Source organism: Taurulus bubalis (assembly GCF_910589615.1).
Source record: "Taurulus bubalis genome assembly, chromosome: 16".
Lineage (NCBI taxonomy): Eukaryota > Metazoa > Chordata > Actinopteri > Perciformes > Cottidae > Taurulus > Taurulus bubalis.
Window position 1 is genome coordinate 1304622 of NC_136604.1, and position 23989 is coordinate 1328610.

At 44.6% G+C, this 23989-nt stretch overlaps 1 protein-coding gene across 1 annotated transcript in view; it reads left to right on the forward strand.

Moving 5' to 3' along the window:
• Positions 1–422: 422 nt before the first annotated feature.
• The window catches only part of arhgef2a (Rho guanine nucleotide exchange factor (GEF) 2a), a gene marked incomplete at its 5' end in the record, with an annotated part of 39607 nt that continues 16040 nt past the window's right edge, over positions 423–23989 (forward strand). Inside the window, 12 exons of the mRNA XM_079232449.1 lie at positions 423–485; positions 4365–4527; positions 4937–5004; positions 6209–6272; positions 6412–6544; positions 7276–7385; positions 8283–8426; positions 8572–8822; positions 9632–9757; positions 10880–10997; positions 11317–11396; positions 19454–19625. Of these exons, the coding sequence (XP_079088575.1) occupies positions 423–485; positions 4365–4527; positions 4937–5004; positions 6209–6272; positions 6412–6544; positions 7276–7385; positions 8283–8426; positions 8572–8822; positions 9632–9757; positions 10880–10997; positions 11317–11396; positions 19454–19625 (1492 nt within the window). The remainder of the gene's footprint in view (positions 486–4364; positions 4528–4936; positions 5005–6208; positions 6273–6411; positions 6545–7275; positions 7386–8282; positions 8427–8571; positions 8823–9631; positions 9758–10879; positions 10998–11316; positions 11397–19453; positions 19626–23989) is intronic.

A 23989-nucleotide genomic window follows, 5' to 3' on the forward strand; every position in this document is an offset into this window, starting at 1 on the left:
CTACCAAATAATAGAACAAATTGAGCCTTTGTCATGTTACAGCCCATTAACTCATCGTGCTCTTAGACATAACATATGTATACTATTTAACTTCAACTTTTCATTTCTCCGTTTAAAAAGCTGCTCTTAAATATTAGCATTTTGTAAATGGTTTCATATTGGGATGTAGTAAAGTGCAGATAATCGTCTATACTAAGCATTCCCACACAGCTGAACACTGTGCGTGTGTGTGAGGGGGCGGTGATGATTCAGAAGTCAGATTTCTCACAGGAACAGTCACTTCACTAGAAGCAGAAGCACATTGCAGTTGGCCAGTGAGGGAAGATTTTTTGGTGCTTTTTATGTCTCTTTGGTAGGGATCTGAGGGATCCGAAGAAGTATACAACTGCCTATATTGGATATTTTATTTTCAGTTCGTCACAATGTCCAGAGTTGCTAATCTGTCGAAGCTGCGACAAGAGAGGATGAAGGAAATCAACCTGCGGGTGAGTTGGCATTATGTTCATCATTGAGTGTAACATTAAAGACATTAACATCAGGCATTTGGCATTGGATTCACTTTAGGTCAACCACACAGTGTTTATTGGACAGTCACAACCACAGATATTTAGAGATTACGACTAAATGTTACTTCGTAGATTTTTTTTGTCACTTCCCCCCTGTCTATATCAGTGTCATTGCCTGCTTTTGCACATTGCAGTCAGAATACATTTCCTCAATCTGACACAGGGCCTGCCCACTACGGCATGAGCGCAGGCCTCTGAGGCCACAGGCCCTGATACCACTGATTTCTCCTCTAGATGAACAGGATACATCTCTCTGTATTTTTGGGATGTAGGTGGTGTGTATGTAGGTTTGCTTGTACACAGTGTGCTTTTTCACTGGATATTGAACTATAGCAACTGTTGCCATAGAAATAGCAGTCGGTGTGTGTTGTACTGCTTTCTTGAGAATGTTGCAGGCCTAAAAAATGTGTAACAATAAATTGATAAAAAAGTAGGTATTGCTGGATTTACTGTGGCACTAGTCTAGTCTAACACACACACACACACACACACACACACACACACACACACACACACACACACACACACACACACACACACACACACACACACCCGATCATGTGATGTGCTTGATTTACCAAGGCTCCCCAATTTACCACCACCAGCTGCACACTATCCACCTGACTATACAGTCCAGGACTGTATTGAAAACTTCTACTTCAAGGTGGCTATAATACATAGTATACATAGTAGACAAAAACGATGATCAATTAAATGCATATCCCATTGTGCGAGATGAGAATTTGGCAACAACAACTGCAACAAACATTTACTATGAAAGCTTCACTGGGGGTTGCAAGGACCTCTTGAATTTCAGGGGCAAAAGAAAACAAACAAACATTTTTGCGAAGAAAAGAACAAATGTAATTTGTTCTAAGTTATCCATTTAGAAAAAAAAACAAGATATGAACTTCTTGCGAGAAAACTGATACGTTGTAGATGTGAGCATAAGCCATATTCACTGAGCTTTCATTCTGTTTCGTGTAGCAAGCTAGCTAAATAGCTTAGTCCTGCATTACAAAAGTTATGTGGTTAAAACTACCAAAGAGCCAACATAGCAATGTCCAAGTGTCAGGGAGAAGGTGTCAAAAAGAACAAGCGTATTTACCAGGACAGCTATATGGATCTTAGCTTCATGAAACACCAGACTATTAAACACCCTGAGATGGCAGGTGAACCCAGGGAGTTTTTTCCTCCAAAAACAGGAACTTGTGACAGAATCAGGCGCCAGATCACAAGAAATCGTTTTGCAAGGATGGAAGTGACCAGAAGTGGGCAACTGTTGCATAATTTGAGTGCTCTTTCCTTTTTATGCGAGCCAAAAAGCCACACAGCATCTGGGAAATGATGCCCAAACAGGCTTGCAATGAAATTGAAGGTGTAGACCTCAAGTGGCTGACAAATGTAAGACTGTACCACTATCCAACAAGACAGAGAGAGATACAACCGTCCAGTTGGATGAACCACTGTGACAGCGGAGGCAATTCTCATGGTCCAGTATTTACTTTACAGTATTTTCAGATTCCCATAATTTTCACCCAAAATGCCTCCACCAATGTCCAGGGCCGAACCAGGCTCTGGTGAATCATAGACTGCTTACAGCCTGAATCCACCATTGCCTGATGTGTACTCCCCTGGATCCTTACCGGAACGCGGTACGTCGCCCCTGGACCGGGGGAGGGTGTTGGAGAGCCGGCAACCTGATTCACCTGGCTAGTGGGAGCCTCCTCCGCGGTGCTGGCGCCGGCCAGGCTGGAGCCAGCATGCAACTGCTGTCCCCGTGACCACTGGGATGAACCGCTAGGTGGTCCTCCGCCAGGGTGATGGCGGCCTCCAGCAACATAGGGCAGTGGCAGCGGACCCACGCTGATGTTCCGGCCGGCAGTCTCCCCACGAACTGCTCCAGGGCGATCTCATCCACCACCCCCTTCGTTCTTCCACCTGCTTATCAGGGAGAGACACAATTTGATCCAGCTGAGGCCAATTAGGCCTCTTCCGGCACTGTTCCCTGAGCCACTTCCCACACCTCCCTCTGCAGCTGAGCCCCACCACCACAGTGATGCTTTCCTGAGGAGCTAAGCCCGGCCCCAGCCGCTGTCGTTCCCCCACTGCCTCTGTACAACTATACTGAGACACCTGAGACCTCATCTGTAGATAATGATGAGGATGGCGACAATATCTCATTGTTGTCCAGTTAGCCTCCTGCGGAAGCCCGCCACCAACATCACTTTTCTGAGACTTCTCACTTATGATAACCACTCCAGCAGGATGTGTTGGAGAGCAGCTAGTACAGGAGTAATGCGATCTCTCTTCCTAGTCCTCGTTAGTACACAAGCTGCAGCATTCTGGATCAATTGGAGAGATCCAAGGGACTTACCAGAGCAGCCTGATAATACGGAGTTACAGTAATCCAGTCTTGACGTAACAAAGGTGTGAATCGACTTTGCATCGCTTTGAGACTACATGTGGCCTAATTTTTGAAATGTTACTGTGGCAGCGGGGCAGGGTTGCGCTCGGGGTTGCGTGTGTGGTTCAGGGAACAGGTGCGGGGATGAGGTGTAATCAGCCTCAGCTGTTCCCTGAACCACACCCTCGCTCAGTTCCCTTCGTGGCTGAGCGCAACCCCGCCCCGCTGCCACAGTTACGTAGGTGCAAAAAGGCAGTCCTTTAGATTTGTTTTACGTGGGAGTTAAAGGACAAGTCCTGATCAAAGATAACTCTGAGATTCTTCACGGTGGTGCTAGATGCCAGCGCAATGCCATCAAGAGCCTTCAGTTATCAAGCTCCTGTTCTGCGGAACCAGCTTCCACTTTCAGTCTGGGGGGCAGATACAGTCACCTCATTTAAGAGTAGACTTAAGACTTTCCACTTTGATATAGTTAGGGCTGTTTCAGGCTTATAGTTAGGGCTGTTTCAGGCTTATAGTTAGGGCTGTTTCAGGTTTATAGTTAGGGCTGTTTCAGGCTTATAGTTAGGGCTGTTTCAGGTTTATAGGTAGGGCTGTTTCAGGCTTATAGTTAGGGCTGTTTCGGGCTTATAGTTAGGGCTAGCTCAGGTTTATAGTTAGGGCTGGCTCAGGTTTATCGTTAGGGCTGTTTCAGGCTTATAGCTAGGGCTGTTCTCTCTCTCCTTCTGAATAAATTATTGTCTCTTCAAAGCCCATTACTAACTCTGAGTGGCGGGCCGTGGCTTTTCTACCTGCGTATTCAGTGGATCAGCTATGTAACAGCTGGGCGCGTTCTGGGCCAAGTTCAGTTCCTTCCTTATCATTCTCTCCATCTGCTAGGTGTTGGCCGACTCAACCCCCCTCGCAGCAACATTCCTGAGCCATTCTTCAGGCTGTGTCCTCCAAATAAGCCCCACCAAATCACAGACGTTAACTTATCTGAAGGGGCCTTAATGTTTTCTGGCTGCCTTCCACAATCACCTAATACATCCCATGATTCCAATTGATACATTTGCATAATACATACAGTGTCATTCATTTGATATTGCATAATCCTATAATCATACAGAGTTATGTATTTGTCTTGACCCTCCAACATGTTAACTCATTATAACACACAATAGCTCTCACACAGTAGTAATAATGTTTTTATAACAACCTGCTCCTAAAGACACACGTAATAACCTGATCCTGACCGAGGTCAGAGGTCTCTTAACAAATATACAGGAAGTCTTTATCCCTTTGGGATTAATAAAGTATCTATCTATCTATCTATCTATCTATCTATCTATCTATCTATCTATCTATCTATCTATCTATCTATCTATCTAAGTCTCTGTTTTTTCTTTCAGAATAAAGAGAGAGAGCGCATGAGGGAGCGAGAGAAGGCGGCGAGGGAGAGGGAGGCCCGTTACAGCAATGGTCACCTCTTCACGTCATTGACAGTGTCAGGAACCACACTCTGCTCATCATGCAGCAAGAGTATTACTGCCAAGGAGGCACTCAGCTGCCCTAGTAAGTTCATAGTGCACATAACAGTGAGAGGTGGGTACGCGGAAGTAGAAGTAAAAGTTCTGTCAGTTCATACTTAGGTAAGTCGGTGAAGGTATCTATGACTTACATTCCAAACAACAAAACTGCGTTGGTCTGCGGGAATCTGTGTAAGGAGGAGGTTGGGCTCTTTTACCCAAGAGATGCTGTCTGTGTCCTGTTGCATTAACATAACTAAGCATTTTGGAGTCATTTTAAGCCAAACCCGGATGTCTTTTGCTAAACCTAACCAGGTTGTTTTGTAGCATTGTTTAGTTTTGATTAATTTAAAGTTAACCACGTCTTTCAAATTGCGACCGTAATCTGGGAGAAAATACGTTAACGAGAGAGCAGATATAACCTGTTTGTCCTTTTTATGTCCATTTTTTTCCAGCCTGTAATGTCACTATCCACAACCGCTGCCGAGACACTTTGCCAAACTGCGCCAAAATGAAACAGAGGGTAAGATGAAGGCTACACCACAAAGCATCAGAACTCTAATTATTGATTAGAGTTTCTTCCCTCTTCTATTAATTGTACACGTATTTAGAGAGTTATGACATTTTTATTCCAAAGCCCCTTTACACTGCAATTGTTGTCTGGTCAATTGTGAGAGAAATATCACAACATCTTCGGTCATCAATAAAAAGTGATGTACGATGAGAACATTCAAACCAAAAGGTGAAGCAAAAGAAGATTATGGGACATAGATAGAGGGGCATAGATGCTCCAATATACAGTACGCTTTTATATTTACATGGTACAAGATTCACATTCATTACAAAATCGGACAGCCGATTAAAGTGATATTCTACAGCCCGACGATCTAGATTCAACTTTATTGTCATTACACATGTACAAGTACAGAGCAACGAAATGCAGTTCAGCATCCAACCAGAAGTGCAATAGTAGTAAGTACCAATATACAGATAATAAGTAAGTATTTTATAGATAATAAGTTAACGCTCCAAGTGGAACTGTAATATATAAATATGGAATATACAGATTGATTGATTGAGGTAATATGAACATATTATACAGGTTGATTGTGCATTAAATGTAGGTAGACTATGAACAGGAACTATAAACATAATTTACAAAAGGCAAATGGGCGTATGATAAGTTAGATAATACAGATTGAGTGAACGTTAAATAGTGCATAATAATAAACAGCAGCTTCCTAATGTTACTAGACTAGTGCAATGTTCAGTACATATGATAATAGATTATGGCCAAGTGTAAATATACAACACACAAACCTTTAGAATAATATGAACAGCAAGTAGTCACACAAAGATACACAAAAAAACAGATCAAAAACACATCATATTGCAGATCATTGTAGATCATATTGCTACAACATTGATCAAGCCCCAATCTCTATTTTGAATTAGAAGATGAAGATGATAGACTGTTGGTGAGACCGGCCAGCAGGTCTATTCATAACACTTCCTCCAGTTAAATGTGGATCCTAAACAAATTGATGACAATTTTTTGTTTTTTGGAAACGATGGAAATGTGATTGAGAGTTTGAGAGAGCAGCGCTGGTGTTGTCAGAGTTTCTTGAATTAGAATACAGAAAGTGTAGCTTTCCACACATAGATTGACTTTATATGGAATGCTATTGTACATGCAACATTCTGATGTGTGTTCTTTATTAATACAGCAGCAGAAGATGGCCCTCATAAGGAATAACTCAGCCGTACAGAATGTCACGCTGCGCACAAAAAGTGAGATCTTTTCTTACACATATATTCAGTCTCCTTTTCCTATCTCACATCTTTCTCATGTAGCCATTCCTATTTTTCTCCTCCTGCCTTCCTCCCATTTGCCTGTCACTCTCCGACAACTTTTTTTTAAATTCCACAGCTCCAGGAATGCGCGAGCGTCCAAGTTCAGCCACCTACCCTTCTGACAGCTTCCGGCAGTCCCTGCTGGGATCTCGCCGTGGACGCTCAGGCCTCTCTCTGTCGAAGAGTGTCTCTACCAACAACATTGCAGGGTGAGCTTCACTTTCATTGACCAGCAGCTACAACACAATGTAAGGCACACTCTACCTAAGGCACAGGATATGGTCTGGCGTCGGCCCACGGTAGGACTTGTCCACAATCACAACAATTGTGGATCTTGATCCTGTGAATTGATACATCTTTTGTTTCATTCTCATCGTAGGATGTGCAGTAGATCATTGTTCATCATTATATCATGTTTGCATGAAATATTGTACAGCTGACAGACTTTTAAATGTAGAGAAACTAATTACAAGATAATTCTTTAACCCGCACTCCAGATACAAAGTCTAGCATCACTAATTGTAGTGATGCTAGACTTTGTATCTGGAGTGCGGGTTTGAAGCATTAAGTTCGTCGACATCTTGGATTTTTTTTTTTCAACCAGTGGATATTATGCTGTATTGAAAATATTTGAAACTAGCGACTGAGACTATAAACTCATGTTAACAATGTTTAGGGAGATAATACATGAGACTTTTAATTTTTTGATTTTTTTACCAGAGGAGCTACTTTTCCGTTTGCTGCTGCCTTTAATTGAACCAGATTCAAGGATATGAATCAATTACTGCATCTCACTACTGCATTTTATTTCCTAAACTGCACTGCAACTTGTATACTTGTACTTTAATCGCCTTGTTTATGAAAAGTGCTATACAAATAAACTTGTTGTGTGTGTGTGTGTGTGTGTGTGTGTGTGTGTGTGTGTGTGTGTGTATTGTAGGACCCTGAATGACGACTCTCCCCTCGGGCTGCGCAGGATCCTTTCCCAGTCCACAGACTCCCTCAGCTTCCGGACCAGAGCTATGTCAGTGGAGTCTCTCAATGATGACGGTATCACTACATTCAACCTATACATCATAGTACAATGGCTGGGGAATCTGGAGACATTGGGGGAGATGTAGGTTAGCTAGTTGGTAAGGTGTATAGTGCAGAAGCAGGAAAGACATGTTAATTATTATATGTAGACCTTCGCTTAAATTATTCAGTAAATGTTTGTAAAGAAGTGCCATAAGTAAATTGAGTAATGTGGATGTAAGTGAGGTAAGTTAGGCACGTAATAGTTAGAAGTGCAATAGGAAGGGAAATATTTCAATCAGGAGAGAACAGTTGGATGAAGAAAAGATAATTATGTATTATTACCAGATGATATGTGATGATAAAGCCTTGACAGGGTCAGCGCTTGGACTCTACTGAGATTTGTAATTGAGGGCCATCTTGAGTGAGCATGCGTGAGGAGTGATTGGCAGATGTATGAGAAATAGGGGGTATGTAGATTGACAAATAGCCTAGGCTTCTCTTTTGCCATAGAAGTGGATGGGGACTAGTTAGCTCCTGTTTGCATTACCAATGCTTAATTAGAGACAATTAGGTGATCGTTTTAGGTATGTGACAATTCAAGGACGCCATCAGAAATGCGACATATTAGATGACAAGTTTTTAAATATTGACCCCAGGGGATGTGGTGGTGACTTTGACACTGTGTTCTGTAGGCTTTGGCTTCCTTCTTTTCCACAGCTGAGTCACTTTTACATCCTCTGTCTGCTTCACTCTCAAATCAAACCACTTTTTTTAGTTAAATAGTAATTATTTAGGGAGTGCAGTTAGTGGCAGTCTGGTAATGCAGCTCTTACAGCTTCACTCAGTAGCGGTGGGGGTGGGAAGTAACAAATTTGCTCAATATTTCCCTCCTCCTTGTGATCTTTGATGTTGATGGCTTTCTCTTATTAGGAGACATGTATTATACTGCAGTATTGGAGGATCTGGAGCTAGAGGGCCATGACTTTAAGGCTGACTCATGGAGCATGGCTGTGGAGAGCAGCTACTTGCAGACGCACCGCAAAAACGTCATCAAGAGGCAGGATGTCATCTATGGTGACAGCTGTAGTTGATCAACCTTTTTATTTTTAACCCAGACATTTTATGTATTTTTGAATACACAGTAGCTGGAGGAAATACAAAAATGTCCAGAGAAGGTATTTATTGTGTGTGTATGTGTGTGTGTGTCCGTCCTTCTCAGAGCTGATTCAGACAGAGCTGCACCACATGCGGACGCTGCATATAATGGAGAGGGTGTTCCGGCAAGGCATGCTGGAGGAGCTTCAGCTGGACCTGTGCACCGTGTATGCCATGTTCCCCTGCTTAGACCAGCTGACCAGGATACACTCCAATTTCCTGGCACAGCTTCTCCTGCAGCGCAACAGCAGTCTGCAGTCTGGGTCCAGCTGCAACTTCACCATTCACCAGCTGGGGGACATACTACTGGAGCAGGTGGCTGCCATGCATCCTTACAACCATTAACACTGGCACAGTGACACAGAACTGGATCCAACATGTAACTGTATTTGGTCATTGTTTTTTTGTGTGTAATTCTATAATTTCGCCAAAGTCTATAACTACAATAGAGACTAGTGTCATAACGGTAATGAATGATTCCAACATGAGTTGAACACAATTTCACTGCGAGAACAATGTTTTTTAGTAATAGATATTTCACATTTCATATATGTCTTCATGTCATTTCATTTGCAATAGTTATTTTAGTTGATTTGCAATGAATTGCTAAAATAACCACAAATATGTATTGATATTTGTACTAGCTTTTTAGTTTTAATAATAATATTTGTTTGTGATTCACTATTGTTGTTAGAGTCTGTCAGAAGAGCGGCACATTTTACAAACCAAGAGAAAACTGTATTGGAGAAATATGAAGACGATATAAATACATAATTTGTTGAAACACACAGTTGAAATTGACTAATGCAGGAAGGACAGCTGTCGAAAAAAATCCCAGACTGAGAGAATGTGTAAATTAAGAGCTTTATAATATCACTGCTTCATATAGAGCATGATCAATCTGATAATTACATGTATAAACAATATAATCCAACATTCCATGTACCAAGCTTTGATTGGTCAGTAGACGATGCTTTCACACAGTTTACACTCCGGAGCAGATTATGTTGGTTAACCCTGAAGTTACCCCACATCTTGCTTCGTAGTACAGACCCTAGATCTGAACAGTGTCTTTACACTTATGTTCACAGACAAGTTAATGTGTGCATTTGCTCTTCTGCCAGTTCTCAGGCCAGTGTGCAGATGAGATGCGAAAGACCTACGCTGAGTTCTGCAGCCGCCACTTGAAGGCTGTCAAATTGTACAAGGAACTGCTGGCCAGAGACAAGAAGTTCCAGTGCTTCATACGGGTGAGACGGCACAAACACATTAAAAACACATCAAATAGACAGCATAGAGTGCGTCAGCCAATCAGCGTTGAGAAGCTCCACCCCCGTCATCACCGCCGTCTTGCTCTTGCTGAATCAAACTATTGCTTGTCTGCCTGAAGTAGCGCTGGTAGCGGCTTCATTCAGACGCTGTTGTGGGACTACGGGTAATATTATGAACCCAGACACCATGGAGTTTGATGTTCCCACGTATGTGGAGTTTACACAACAAGTATAAAGCAGAACTAGTGGTTATTTATTCCATGGTCAATAGCGGAAATGATAGCTCTTTTCACGGAGATAAGCCACGCCCCCTTTGACGCGGCGGCTACGAAAGCGTCGTCTTTACACCTCAGGTACCAGCTCATAAGTCCTAAGTATTGCATTTTTCACTTAATCGCACCTAAGACTGCACACATCTCTTGTGCCTTACCAACCAACTTGCACTGCAGTAGTAGAGGCCAGACCTCCTTGGGCAATGCAGGGCAGCGGCAATGAGTTCAAATGCACGGAAATAAGCTTCTATACTTCAGTTTCCCGGAAGGGAGGGACCAGAGCGATGTTTTTGCCAACATCGAATGCCGAAGGAGTTGAAACTGGCTGGGGGGAAACAGGATGTTCAATAGCATCCTTTTGAGACTGTAACTCAAGCTGGCGGATTGTTATAGCTGTGTCAGCTTCAAGCTTCTGGCAGCTCAGCTGGAATTCTACTTCCTCTTTACACGCCCTCTCTTTTGCCTCCAGTTCAAGACGAGCTAAGCTCAAATTTAAACGAGCACCCACATTAGACACAGGAGAAGAGTCAATCGAGAAAGGTTCAAGCTGTGGTATCGATAGAGGTGGTTTTCCCTCAAGTAGTTTAGCAGCATGGGGCCCCGACAGAGGCCCCATGCTGAGATATGAGATATTTCCAATTAATTTGCCTTATTTACGTCCGTTACACAACAGAGGTCTTATTCTCAAGGATGCCTTTCAAACTACATGCAAAAGAAATGTCAGCCATGATAGTTTTCTGTGTGTGGGTGGGTGTGTGTGTGTGTGTGTGGGTGGGTGTGTGTGTGTGTGTGTGTGTGTGTGTGTGAATCTCTCTCTGTCACTGTGTAGCGGGTGAGTCGCGGACCCCTGCTCCGTTGCCATGGTGTTCAGGAGTGCATCTTGTTGGTGACTCAGCGAATTTCCAAGTATCCTGTCCTTGTTCAGCGCATTCTGGACAATACCAGCGGTAAATCATCATCATCATAATGGGTTCATAATCAATGGCAAATCAAATCAGGCAACAATAAGCATATGCACAGAACACATTATATTCAGTATATCACTGTGATATATATATATATATATATATATATATGTATATATAAATAATTGTACTGCAGTTCACCAACATGTTACCAATCAAAATCATTCTAAAAGCAATAGTGAGTCTGTGAAGAGTTTAATGATTGACAACATTGATGAATAATAATGTGTTGTACACTGTGTCTGTCGCCTTCAGGTTGTTGTACCTCCACAGTAAAGTTGCTTGTTCATTTGTCTTCCAGATGAAGATGAAGAAGAAGCCTCCTCTCTGGCCCAGGCTCTCTCCATGGTCAGAGAACTTCTCAGCTCAATAGACCAACAGGTACCACATTATTTAGTTGGCTAGAATATAAGACAATTTCATGGCTATTAGCATTTTTGATGCTCCTACTCAAGACATGTTATGGCACCAGTGATCTCATTTATTGCAAGACAAAATATTACAGGACAAAAAGAGGGGGGAAAACAAAGAATGAATGACAATTACAACATGTGGGTGTGGGGGGCAGGGGGGTGCTAATTATTATTGTTATCATTATTAATAAATGCGATTAATGGGCACTGGCACTATTTGGCAGCCATGGCTTTGTCACTGGAGGTGCATGGACATGGCTCTGAAGTTTCATGAATATGAGATACACAATGTTGCATGAAAGGTAATTTACCAATAATACATTATGTTGCTGTATATCAAGTGTTCACAATGTAAATAGGATGATGTCATCACATAAGGCTTACGTCTTGTTGTCAGTAGGTGGCGCTATGACTTTAAGGCTATTTTGGGGTGCAGATACTGGACTTATTATACAATTTGGGGAAGATTGTACAATGTTAAGTTGAGTTACAACAGCTAACTGGCTTATGACAAGATATGCAACTTGTTCGCCTCATCATGACAACACTGTTCCATGACAACTTAAAAGATTAACAATTTAGCATCATGAAGAATTTTGGTCGGGCTTGGTAAATGAAAGCAACTGTAAAATATGTCCTGGGACTAACACACACTAGCACATTTGTATTTCTCTGTATGAGCAGGCCCGGCACCAGGCACTGATTTGCGGGGGGGCCTTACGTGGCTTTGGGGGGGGCACGTGTTTTCTTTAGGTTTTTTTTACAGCCTATGGTAGCATAGTAGTTCAACTTTTCACCTATAATCGAACTCCGGCACAAAAAGGTGACAGACGGTATTATTTAGAATCTCACAAGCTAATAAATAGGCCAGCTGAGCAGGTAGCCTACCCAATAGAATTAGACATGAACCGTAGGCCTATGGCAATCAATCAACATAGCAATCAAGCAACACATAAGTCCAACAATATATTGTATTGAAAGATCAGCAGATAGCAGATTCAGCCACAACAAGACATTTAAAAAATAGGCCTAAAAAGGTGTAAAGTGATTAGGCTAACACATCCAGCAACAACATTAACAACAACAATAACGATAACAACACACTCAACAACAACACACTGTCCGGTGTTTGTCCGAAACAGAGCGGAGCGCAGCATGCAGCAACGACGAAAAGGGCCTACCAACAGCTAGCCTACAACAGAAATTAAGACGACATTGCTTTGCAGAACATGTTTGTTTGTTTTTCCAAGAAAGAACAAACACATAGGCCTACAACCAATCATTTAGCCTCATCCATAGGGCCAGCAGGCTGGATGAAACCAGATAACTCACCATTAGTAGAGCGGGAGACGACGGTTGGCCGCCAAGGGAAATCTGCGTAGGACAGTGTCCCTCCATTCACTCCTGAACTTCTTTGTTAAGTCCTTCTCCAAAGCATAATCAGGTTGACCTTTCATTTGTGGAGCATCGACTGTCTGTGATCAAAATGATTTTGCTCCTTTTTTCAGGAGAAATCTAAAAATCTGGCAAGTATTTGTCATTATTATATGTTATAAAGGCTTAAAACACTGTGTAAAAAGTAAAAGGTTAAGAAATGTATTTGAATTTTCATCATATCTCTCTAATAAACAATTGAAAATGAACATGGGTTTAGGTGGGCCAGCAAGTGGCAGAACTCTCAGAAACTATACTAATACTATTATTTACAACCACAACATATTATTTCCACGCATGGCATTGGAAAGCTATGCTTCTTAGCGTTCAGAATCCGTTGGAATTACGATTACGTCAATGGTGTAAATATTTGAGGAGTTATGGTAATTTTAGTTTTGCATCCTGTTTGCATGTTACTTCCTGTGACAGCTCCTGTCGCCGGCGACAGAGAGTTGCGCTCTTTTTTTTTACGTGTGATAAGTAACTGACAGGCTTGTCCGTCCAGGGCGGGCCCAACCGAGTCCGAGGGCGGGCCCGGCCCCCCAAGGCCCGCCCATAGCGCCGGGTCTGTGTATGAGGTTACGGGGTCCATTCACTGCACAATAGGGTTGCGCAACAAGTAGTGACTGTGTGGGTTATGTCTTTTAATAACCTTTAGGATATTTGCAGGCACCTCGTTACTAATATCACTGATGCTCAGTAGATGGGTACCAATGATGTTCTGGTTGGTTTGAATCCTCCTCCTGTCCTGGGCCGTGATCAACCCATGCTAATGTGTAATGTTTATAGTTAGGATTCTCCTATTGCTCCTCTGTAAAAGTTAACAAGAACTTGGCATGGGAATTTAGCTTTCTTAAGTTTCCTTAAAAAAGTCTTTTATGAGCTTTCTTCACCAGGACGGAGATGCGTGTGAAACATATCAGGTTTTTTGTGATGGTGATTCACAGGAACTTAAAACTGTTTCATTGATGTGGTCAGGGGTGTCGCCTCCTTTCTTCAGAAGTAAGTCGTTTTCTGAGCACGACTCTGTAAACATGTTGATTTGCTCTCTATATGAATCTCATCATTGTTTGTAATCCGGCCAATGTCAACAGAGTTCTCTTCATGTGTGGGGTAGTGGCTACACGTGAACAGCAGGGGGCTGAGCACACGACCCTGGGGGGGCTCCGGTATTCAACACTATGTAGCGTGAACGGTGCTCTTGCCAGGGAAAGAGGAGGGTAGGGGGGAGAGTAGGAAAGGCAAGACCTCACACCTAACTCGGTGGCACTCCGTCGGCTAATTATCCTAGTGATCCCGTAGGAAATAACAATCATCATCCGATATTGGCATAACGCCTTCGGTCTTTTATCTCACCCCGTGCTAAATCGTTAGGTTTTTGTGTTATTTTCATATTAAGTTATAGGTTTTGTCGAGGGTGTTTTACAGCTTGCGCTCTAGGTCCCCTGCGGTAGGCTGTAACTTCTCTCAACCCTTATCAAGCGAGTACGTATATCGTCTATACCTTCTCTCTACCTATTTTGACACCATCTCATCATTATGACAAACACTGCAAAAGTCTTCACCCAAAGATACTTACCTTAAGTCTCTGGTAGATTCAGTCGTCACTTCTGTATCTCACGGTGGATGGACAGGGAAAGAGGGTTTAAATTGTTTTAAAGAACCAGAACCTTTGGTTTGGTTTCAATCCCTTACGAATAGTAAGGCCGAGTTTTTATTCAAAGTTTATCTTACATACAAAAAATTAAATTCAATCAAACAGTTTAAAAGTCACAAGTAACTAAGAGAAAGGGTTAAGTTTTTAGAGCTGGTGAGTGAACACCTCTTCTCTCTTGTCTACTCCTGCACAGAATTGCCAGGCACCCTCCTCCTGATAGCAGAAATTTCTTCCAGACTCTAAAGCTGGACCAAAGCTGGTCCAATCTGCACTCTACTCCTGCACAGAATTGCCAGGCACCTGTTAGAAGGTGTGTGGTGTTGAGGACCCAAATGCACAGACACAGCAGTTCAAGTTCCAAGGGCGGACTTTATTGCGACAAAACAAAGCACAACGAATAGACACAAACTAATACAACCGGTAATGTCCAGCGAACTCAGGAGATCCTCCTCTCCTGCTCCAGAGTCGGGAGGGCAACTCAACCGCTCTTGTGATCAATGCTCTTGAAGCACGCCAGACTGATTCCGCTCCAGAGTCGGGAGGGCAACTCAACCGCTCTTGTGATCCACTCTCTCTTGAAGAAGCAAACCAGACTGGTACTGGAACAACCCGACAAATGAGCCAGGTAACGCTGTGGTCCCTAAATCACCTGCCGGTGATCAAGGCAATGCACAACAGCTGGGATGAAGGAGGGGGGCGTAGCAGTGGGCGGAAACCGGGGGTGGAGACTTAAGAGCAGACAGGGAATCCAACAGTACGCCCCCCCTTAACGGGAGCCTCTTGGCGAACCACCGGGTCTATCAGGGTTCTGTCGATGGTAGTCTCTAATGAGCCCCGGATCAAGAATCTGAGAACGGGGCACCGAGCACCGTTCCTCTGGTCCATACCCCTCCCAGTCTACTAGGTACTGATATCCCCTACCCCACCGGCGGACATCCAGGAGGCGATTGACCGTGTAGACGGGGCCCCCCTCAATGAGACGGGGGGGTGGAGGGGGTACAGACGGAGGATTTAAGGGACTGGAGACAACGGGCTTGAGGAGAGAGACATGAAATACTGGGTGAATTCTCATGGAACGAGGCAGCTGAAGTTTGACCGACACAGGGTTGACGATGGAGATGATGGGATAAGGACCGACATATCTGGGGGAGAGCTTCCTACACTCGGTGCGGACGGGGATGTCCTTGGCCGAAAGCCACACCAATTGACCAACACGGTAGTCCGGGGCTGGAACACGCCGTCGATTCGCCGATCTCCTGTTCTGTTCTGCTGTGCGAAGTAGAGCGGCCCGAGTCTCTCTCCACACGCGCCTACAACGACGGGCATTGCTTTGGACCGAAGGTACGGCAACCTCAACCTCCTGGCTGGGGAACATGGGAGGCTGAAAACCCAAAGAGGCCTCAAATGGGGACAGCCCGGTGGCAGTAGATGTGTGGGAATTGTGGGTGTACTCGACCCACGGAAGGTGACGGCTCCATGACGAGGGATTGGTGGCGGTCACACACCTGAGGATGGCCTCGAGCTCCTGGTTCAACCTCTCAGTCTGGCCATTAGTCTGTGGGTGGAATCCTGAGGAGAGACTGGCCGTGGCGCCGAGGGTGTGACAGAAGGCCTTCCACAACTGGGACGAAAACTGAAGACTGCGGTCCAAAACTATGTCCGCCGGGATGCCATGAAGCCTCACCACATGTAGAACTAGCAGATCGGCGGTTTCACGGGCCGATGGAAGCTTGGGCAGGGGAATTAAGTGAGCAGCCTTTGAAAACCGGTCCACAACCGTCAGAATGTGGCCCGAGAGACGGGACTCGTGGGCCCACCGCAGGACTCGGGAACGGGAGGCCTCAGGAACAAACAGGCGGTTCGGGGGGCCTCTTCCGGGGTCAGGCTGGGTGTGCTGGGCCTCACGTACCACCCTCTCAATCTCCCAGGTGACTGCACCCAGCACGCACGAGGCGGGCAGGATGGTGTCGGGAGTAGAACCTCCCTCCTCCGGAGCAAACTGACGGGAGAGTGCGTCCGGCTTGGTGTTCTTGTGCCCTGGCGGGAAGGTGATGGTGAAGTTGAAGCGTGTGAAGAACAAAGCCCAGCGGGCCTGGCGGGAATTGAGGCGTCTCGCCGAATGGATATATTCCAAATTGTGGTGGTCGGTCCATACAATGAAGGGAAGCACCGATCCCTCCAGCCAGTGCCTCCACTCCTCCAAGGCTAACTTGACCGCCAACAGTTCGCGATTGCCAACGTCATTATTCCTCTCCGCCGGGGACAATCTGCGGGAGAAGAAGGCACAAGGATGGAGCTTGGAGTTGGAAGCGGACCGCTGGGAAAGTACAGCTCCGACTCCGGTGTCCGAGGCGTCCACCTCGACGACAAACTGGCGGGTCTCGTCTGGGTGGACCAGGATCGGGGCCGAGACGAACCGATCCTTGAGGGCACGAAAAGCCCCGTCTGGGGTCCATGAAAAATGGACCTTGGAAGAGATGAGTCGTGTCAGTGGTTCAGCCGTTCGGCTGTAGTTCCGGATGGACCGACGATAGAAAATGGCGAACCCCAGAAACTGCTGAAGCTTCTTTCTTGAGGTGGGCACCGGCCACTCCGTTACTGCCTTAACCTTCTCGGGGTCCTTTCTCACCTGACCCTCCAAAAAGACCCCCAGGAACTGCACAGATGTAACATGGAACTCACACTTCTCAGCCTTCACGAAGAGCTGATTCTCCAACAGTCGTTGCAAAACCAGGCGAACATGGTTGGTGTGCTCCTGGGGGTTCGGGGAGAAGATGAGAATGTCGTCAATATACATAAACACAAAACGGTTCAAGAAGTCGCGGAGGACATCGTTCACCAGGGCCTGAAAGACGGCAGGGGCATTAGTTAGTCCAAACGGCATCACCAAATATTCAAAGTGTCCCAGGGGTGTGTTAAAGGCCGTCTTCCATTCGTCCCCCTCGCGAATTCGGACCAGGTGGTATGCGTTGCGGAGATCCAGTTTGGTGAATATCTTGGCTCCAGCTAAGGATTCGAAAAGAGAGGACATCAACGGCAACGGATATTTATTCTTGATAGTGATTTTATTCAAACCTCTGTAGTCGATGCAGGGACGGAGGCTCTTGTCCTTCTTCGAGACGAAGAAGAAACCCGCTCCCACAGGTGATGAAGAGGGGCGTATGATTCCAGCGGCGACCGAGTCCGTGATGTACCTCTCCATAGTCTCACGTTCTGGCCGGGAGAGATTATATAACCGGCTCGAGGAAAGTGGAGCGCCCGGGAGCAGGTCAATGGCACAATCGTATGGGCGATGAGGGGGAAGTGAAAGAGGCCGCTCCTTGCTGAACGCCTCTCACAAATCCACATACTCCTGAGGCACTGCGGCGAGGCCAGGACCGGTGTCTGGTTTGCTGGGGAGAATAACCTGACGGGGCAGCGCAGATCTGAGGCAGCGGGAATGACAGGCAGAACTCCAGCCGATGATCCTACCTCCAGCCCAATCAATCTGAGGATTATGCTCCTTGAGCCAGGGAAGTCCCAGAACCAAGGGTGTCTGGGGGGACGTAAACGCATAGAACCGGGTATTCTGACTGTGATTGCCAGACACGTGCAGGGAAATTCCAGTGAAAGTCCAGTGTGTTATCTCCGCCAGTGAACTGCCATCCAATGCGCTCACCAGCAGAGTGCGCTCTAGCGCCTCCACAGGAATTCCTTGACTCCTAATAAAGTCAGTGTCCAAAAAGTTCTGTTCAAAGAGAATCAATGAGGGCTGACAGGTGCACAGGCCCCTATGACAGCCTCAGGGTGGCAGGAAACAATGACCGAGACTCAGAATGGGGAATTCTCCTTGACCCACTCGCCAGCACCCCCACTCCTACTGACGAGCTCTCTCTTTTGGCCGAGCGGAGCACACAGCCATACGGTGTCCCGATTCCCCGCAGTACAGGCAGCTTCCTGTGTGGATGCGTCTCTCTCTCTCCTACGGAGAGAGATGAATCCGCCCGAGCTGCATCGGCTCCGGTTCCAACGGGGGAGGGCCCGAGGAAGGAGAGCGGGCGCGCACCTGGCCGTACCGTCCAACCGGGCTCGGAGGCTGAGAGCTGGGAGCGGAAGAAAACTGACGCACCGGATTGGAAGACCGGTAGTTCCTCTCCCGACAGCGTTCCCAAATACGGCTGTCCATCTTGACTGTGAGAGCGATGAGCTCCTCTAAGGAATCCGGTTCGTCCCGGACGGCAAGTTCATCTCTCAGAAGCTCCGACAGACTGCAGCGGTATATTCCCTTCAGCGCCTCACTCCCCCAACCCGACTCCGCCGCCAGAATCTGGAAATCCATCAGTTGTATGGGGGAGATTGTGTTAACGGCTGAGCTGAAATCAACAAACAACTTTTTGATGTAGGTGTTGTTATTTTCAAGATGTGCGAGGCCTGAGTGAAGTTTGAGCCTTCCAGTGGTAAAAACAAGCATTTTCTGTTGACATACATTAGCGGTGAGAAGTTGCCTGTATGTAATTACATTACAGCCTGTTTAGGCACTGCCCCACTTTAATTCCAGCCGGGAGCCGATGTGTCATTCCCATCTCTTCCCATCTTTCTCGTCTGCCCTCTATAACATACAGTTGGACCGGCCTGGTCAAGGTCTGGTCCTAAAATCTTAAAAAAAGAAAAGAATAATCAAATAGATCAGCCTTCGGTGGCAGATCCACGCCTGTTCACTTTACTAAAGTCAGTACTGATTCAGCATCTTGGAGCATTGCACTGTAAAAAAAAATTGTCATATCATATTAAACTTCTTGCAAGATTACTGGAATCATGACAAGTTTAAATGTTTAAGATGACCAATGCAGCCCCGTTTTCTTTTTTGCATGGTCTACTATATTCAATTGAAATGTAATTGAGGTTCATTAATTCTCTGTTATTCAAATGGTAGATTACTTTCATCCTTGTTGCAGATGGAGGACCTGGAGAACGCTCAGCGTCTGCAAGAGATCCAGTCCAAGCTGGACCCGCGGGCCGAGGCCAAAGTAAGAGACGGTGGACTGTTCAAACCTGGAGAGTTGTTCCGCCGGAGACTTGTCCATGACGGGAACCTTTTCTGGAAAACCCCAGGATCCAGACTCAAAGGTACCTAACGCTTTGAAAACCTTAGTCTGTGGGTAAAATAAAGTATAAGAATGTAGTACAGTACACATAACTGCACAGAATGATGTCTTGTAGGCTCAATCTGGTGCTTCATATTCAATAATGTGAAAATAGTACGGGTCAACAACACTACTGGAACACTGTCACAGGTTTACTGTGTTGTCATGGCTACCTTCCTGAGTGACTGCAACAACGACAGGCTTCGTAATAGCTGCTCACTTGTTCATGTAATACGGTTGACAGAGTCACTAACACACTGTGAGGAACACAGTATGATTACAGAAAGGCATTACAGCTACACAGTGTTGGGGTAGTTACTCAGAAAAAGTAACTAGTTACACGTTACTAGTTACTTCTGAAAATTGTAACTTGATTACTTTACTAGTTACTGCATTTGAAAAGTAACTTCACTACTAGTTACTTTACTTTCCATTTTTTTAAGCAAATGTCCAAATTAACTGCAAAGATACATGGACAAACATCATGGCCCTTTCATCACTTTATTTTCAATTTTCAATAATAATGTATTATTATTAATTAATATAATTTCCAATAATAATAATCACGCAAGTCACACGACACTTCCTGCATGAACAATCTACCGTAAACGTCGGGTTACGAGTCGCTACTACCTTCGGTCAGAGTCCCCGTTAACTCCCCGCTGTAGCCGGCTGGGGCTCCTGCTAGTGCTACGTCACTTCCCCGCTAACTTCCGCTAGCTCTCCGTTAACTTCCGCTAGCTCCCCGAAAACCACCGAAGGTAGCGGGACCAGGCTCAACACCCGACTTGGGCAGAGGAGTCGCGTGCAGTAGCAGCAGCAGCGCTAGCTAGCAGCTTGTTGCTATTGTTCATGCAGTAACGCAGGAAAGCGCGTTACTGAGGTCTAGTAAAGTAGTGTAGTTACCAATATTTTGAGTGTAATGCGTTATTTTACTTTGTTACCTATAATAGTAATATCGTTACTGTAATCCGTTACTTTGTAACTCGTTACCCCCAACACTGCAGCTACAGTTAGTTACTATAATGAAAATAAGTGTTTGTCCCACATCATCTGTTCAAAGCAAGTTTACGAATGGACATTGAATTGAATTTAATTCAGTTTATCTTATATAGCCCAAAATCACAAATACAAATTTGCCTCAGAGGGCTTTACAATCTGTACACATAACATCCTGTCCCGGGACCTCACATCGGATCAGGAACAACTCCCCAAATAAAGATAGTAAAAACCCTTTCACAGGGAAAACAGTGCTGTCTCTGTGCTATGATGCTTCTTAAATCCTGACTAAAACTCCTCAAATAAACTATTGTTATGTAAAAAGTCACACAACTGATTTGCGACTACCTTCTCCAGTATCTTAGAGAGGAAGGGAAGGTTAGAGATAGGTCTGTAGTTAGCCAACACCTCTGGAGCCAGAGTGGGCTTCTTAAGAAGCGGTTTCATTACAGCTACTTTAAAAGACTGTGGTACATGACCTGTTAGTAAAGACCCATTGATAATATCTTGTAGAGAGGTACTAAATAAAGGTAATACTATGAAAGACTGTGGTACATGACCTGTTTGTAAATACACATTGATAATATCTAGTAGAGAGGCGCTAATTAAAGGTAAAACTTCTTTAAACAGCCTCGTCGGGACGGGGTCCAGGAGACAGGTAGAAGGTTTAGAAGTAGAAATCGTTGAAGACAGTTGGTCGAGGTTGATGGGAGAAAAGCTATCCAAACACACAACAGGCCCCACAGCCTCCTCCATGGTCACTTCACCGTTTTTTCCACCATAGTTTTAAACATTTGGGAAAAATAAGTTTTGGTCTTGAACTTTGGGAGTTAAATCAATTTTGATTCCGTTCTGTTTTTTTATAAATATATTTTTTCATTTTTCAGTAGCAGATTTTATATCTTCAACTTTCAGTCTTTTTTCCAGGTTTAAAACGGATCTGTTTATAGTCTTTAAGAAGAATGTGACAGAGAGGCTCAGAGGCACATCTGCCTCACGCAAAAATAATAAACCAGTTAATCCAAAACCAGTTCATCTCACACACCGGATGTAAGGACTGTTCACAGTGTGCTCCTCAGATATTACAGTGTGGTTTTTGAATGGCACAACCTAGCATACTTTATTGCTCTTATACTGCGATTCGTGCCAAGTATGGTGTACAACCGCTTGCTATACATAACTTTGTCACTAATAGCAATTTTGTTTCCTGCCAATCACATGAATATGGTGTATTGAAAACAGTGGCGGGCCGTGCTTTTTATACTTAGGCCTGCTGTCTGATATCGTATACATAAATACGTGCATGACGGGATGGCGCATTTTTATAATACATGTAGTGTATTTGTGATAAACAATTACATTATAAAATAGTTGAGGCCACGTCCCTTTACCAGTCAAGGACATGCCCCTTTTCCAGTTGATATCACGCCCTTTACCGGTCGAGGTCACGCCCATTTACCAGTTTATGCCACGTCCATTTACCAGTTTATGCCACGCCCATTTACCAGTTTAGACTGCGCCCATTTACCAGTTTAGACCATGCCCATTTACCAGTTTATGCCACACCCATTTACCAGTTTATGCCACGCCCCTTTACCCGTTTAGGCCACGCCCATTTACCAGTTTAGGTCACACACATTACCAGTTTAGGCCACGCCCATTTATCAGCTTAGGTCACGCCCATTGACCAGTTTAGGCCACACCCATTTACCAGTTTAGACCGCGCCCATTTACCATTAGTTTGAAACGTATTTAGATACAAAGCGGGTTTTTTCTGTTCAAGAGGAGTTTTCATTTATTTTTCTGTTATACAATAACAGGATTTGAAGTGAATGCACGGTATTTTCCCGACCGCTCCTACAATAAGTTAAAAATAGACCATCTAAACTCCAAAAAGAACGCCAGTCAACGTGGAAATGAAGGAGGCCCAGAGTCACTGTCGTTTGAATTGAGCTGGACTGCAGCCAGAATCAGATTTCACCGATACCATGAGTAACTATAGACGGCAGGACACCGCAGATCAATATCACTGCACGGAAACGGAAACAAAGCACAGCCGCGCATGAAAGAATATAAATAAATAAAGAAGTAACCGAAATACTAACGAATATTCCAACAAAAATTGTCTGACTTACTTGGAAAACCCCCTGAGTTGGACGCAGCGCAACAAATAAAAACATTTAAATCACTCAGCGCAACACGTAGAGGAGAAACTCTCACACTGTACACAGACAATGAATGAAATAAAGGCAATGATGAAAGGGGTGCTGATGTTGACAATGTGAATAAAGCTGCAAAAGAATTTCTAAGACTGCTGGATGTATTTAAAGGGTCTCATGATTCTGTTCAGTTATTGCTGCCTGAGGATGTGAGAATGATTTAAAATCTGGACTGGTTAGAGCCCAAAATGGCTGATTATGATGTGTATGTCTGAGGTGGATCAATGAATAACATCTCAGCCTGACCCACAGCCTCCTGTGGAGGCTGGGGACAGTGTCTCACAGACTGGCTCAAGGAGTTCTAAAAGTTCTAAAGGTTCCAAAAGTCCAAATCCTCATCTTTGGTTTCAGCACGCATGAAAGTAGCTGCAGACAAGGCTGCTCTGCAGGCCAGAGCTGAAGTTCTTAAAAAGAAACATGAACTGGAAACGGAAAAGTATCAGCTGAGTTTAAAAATGGAAACGGAAAAGCATCAGCTGAGTTTAAAAATGGAAACTGAAAAGTATCAGCTGAGTTTAAAAATGGAAGCAGAGAAGCATCAGCTGGGTTAAGAATGGAATCCCTGGGCTTGGACGCAAATATTGCTGAAGCGGATGCAAAACTAAAGGCTCTAGATGCATTTGAAAGTGATGAAGCATCAGAATCTGGAAAAAAAGGGGAAGAACAAATAAATGCATCTGACAAAATGGAAGGAAGCCTAGCACAACTGGAGTTTGCACGGATAGGAACCATACCTAAGACACCCTAACGACCACCAACTGGAACAACAGAAAGGCCTGAGCAACCACCAAAGGCTCCAACAAACCCTCGCACACGCAGAGCTGTGGTTTCTGATGGACCACGCAGACGAGGTGAATCCACTCCCAGAAGTGAAATGGCTCAGAGCATCGATCTCACAAACATTATACAACGACAGACAAACTTGACGGACCCTCTAATGATAGAGCAGAAATAATCTAAAATCCCAAGGAGGAGCTGGTGTTTGACGGCGATCCTCTCACTTTCAGGCCATTTATGAAGGCTTTTAAGCACCACATTGAGGACAAAACCAAAAGCAACGATGACCGACTGTACTTCCTGGAACAGTATACTGTTGGACAGCCAAAATAACTAGTTGAAAGCTGCTTTC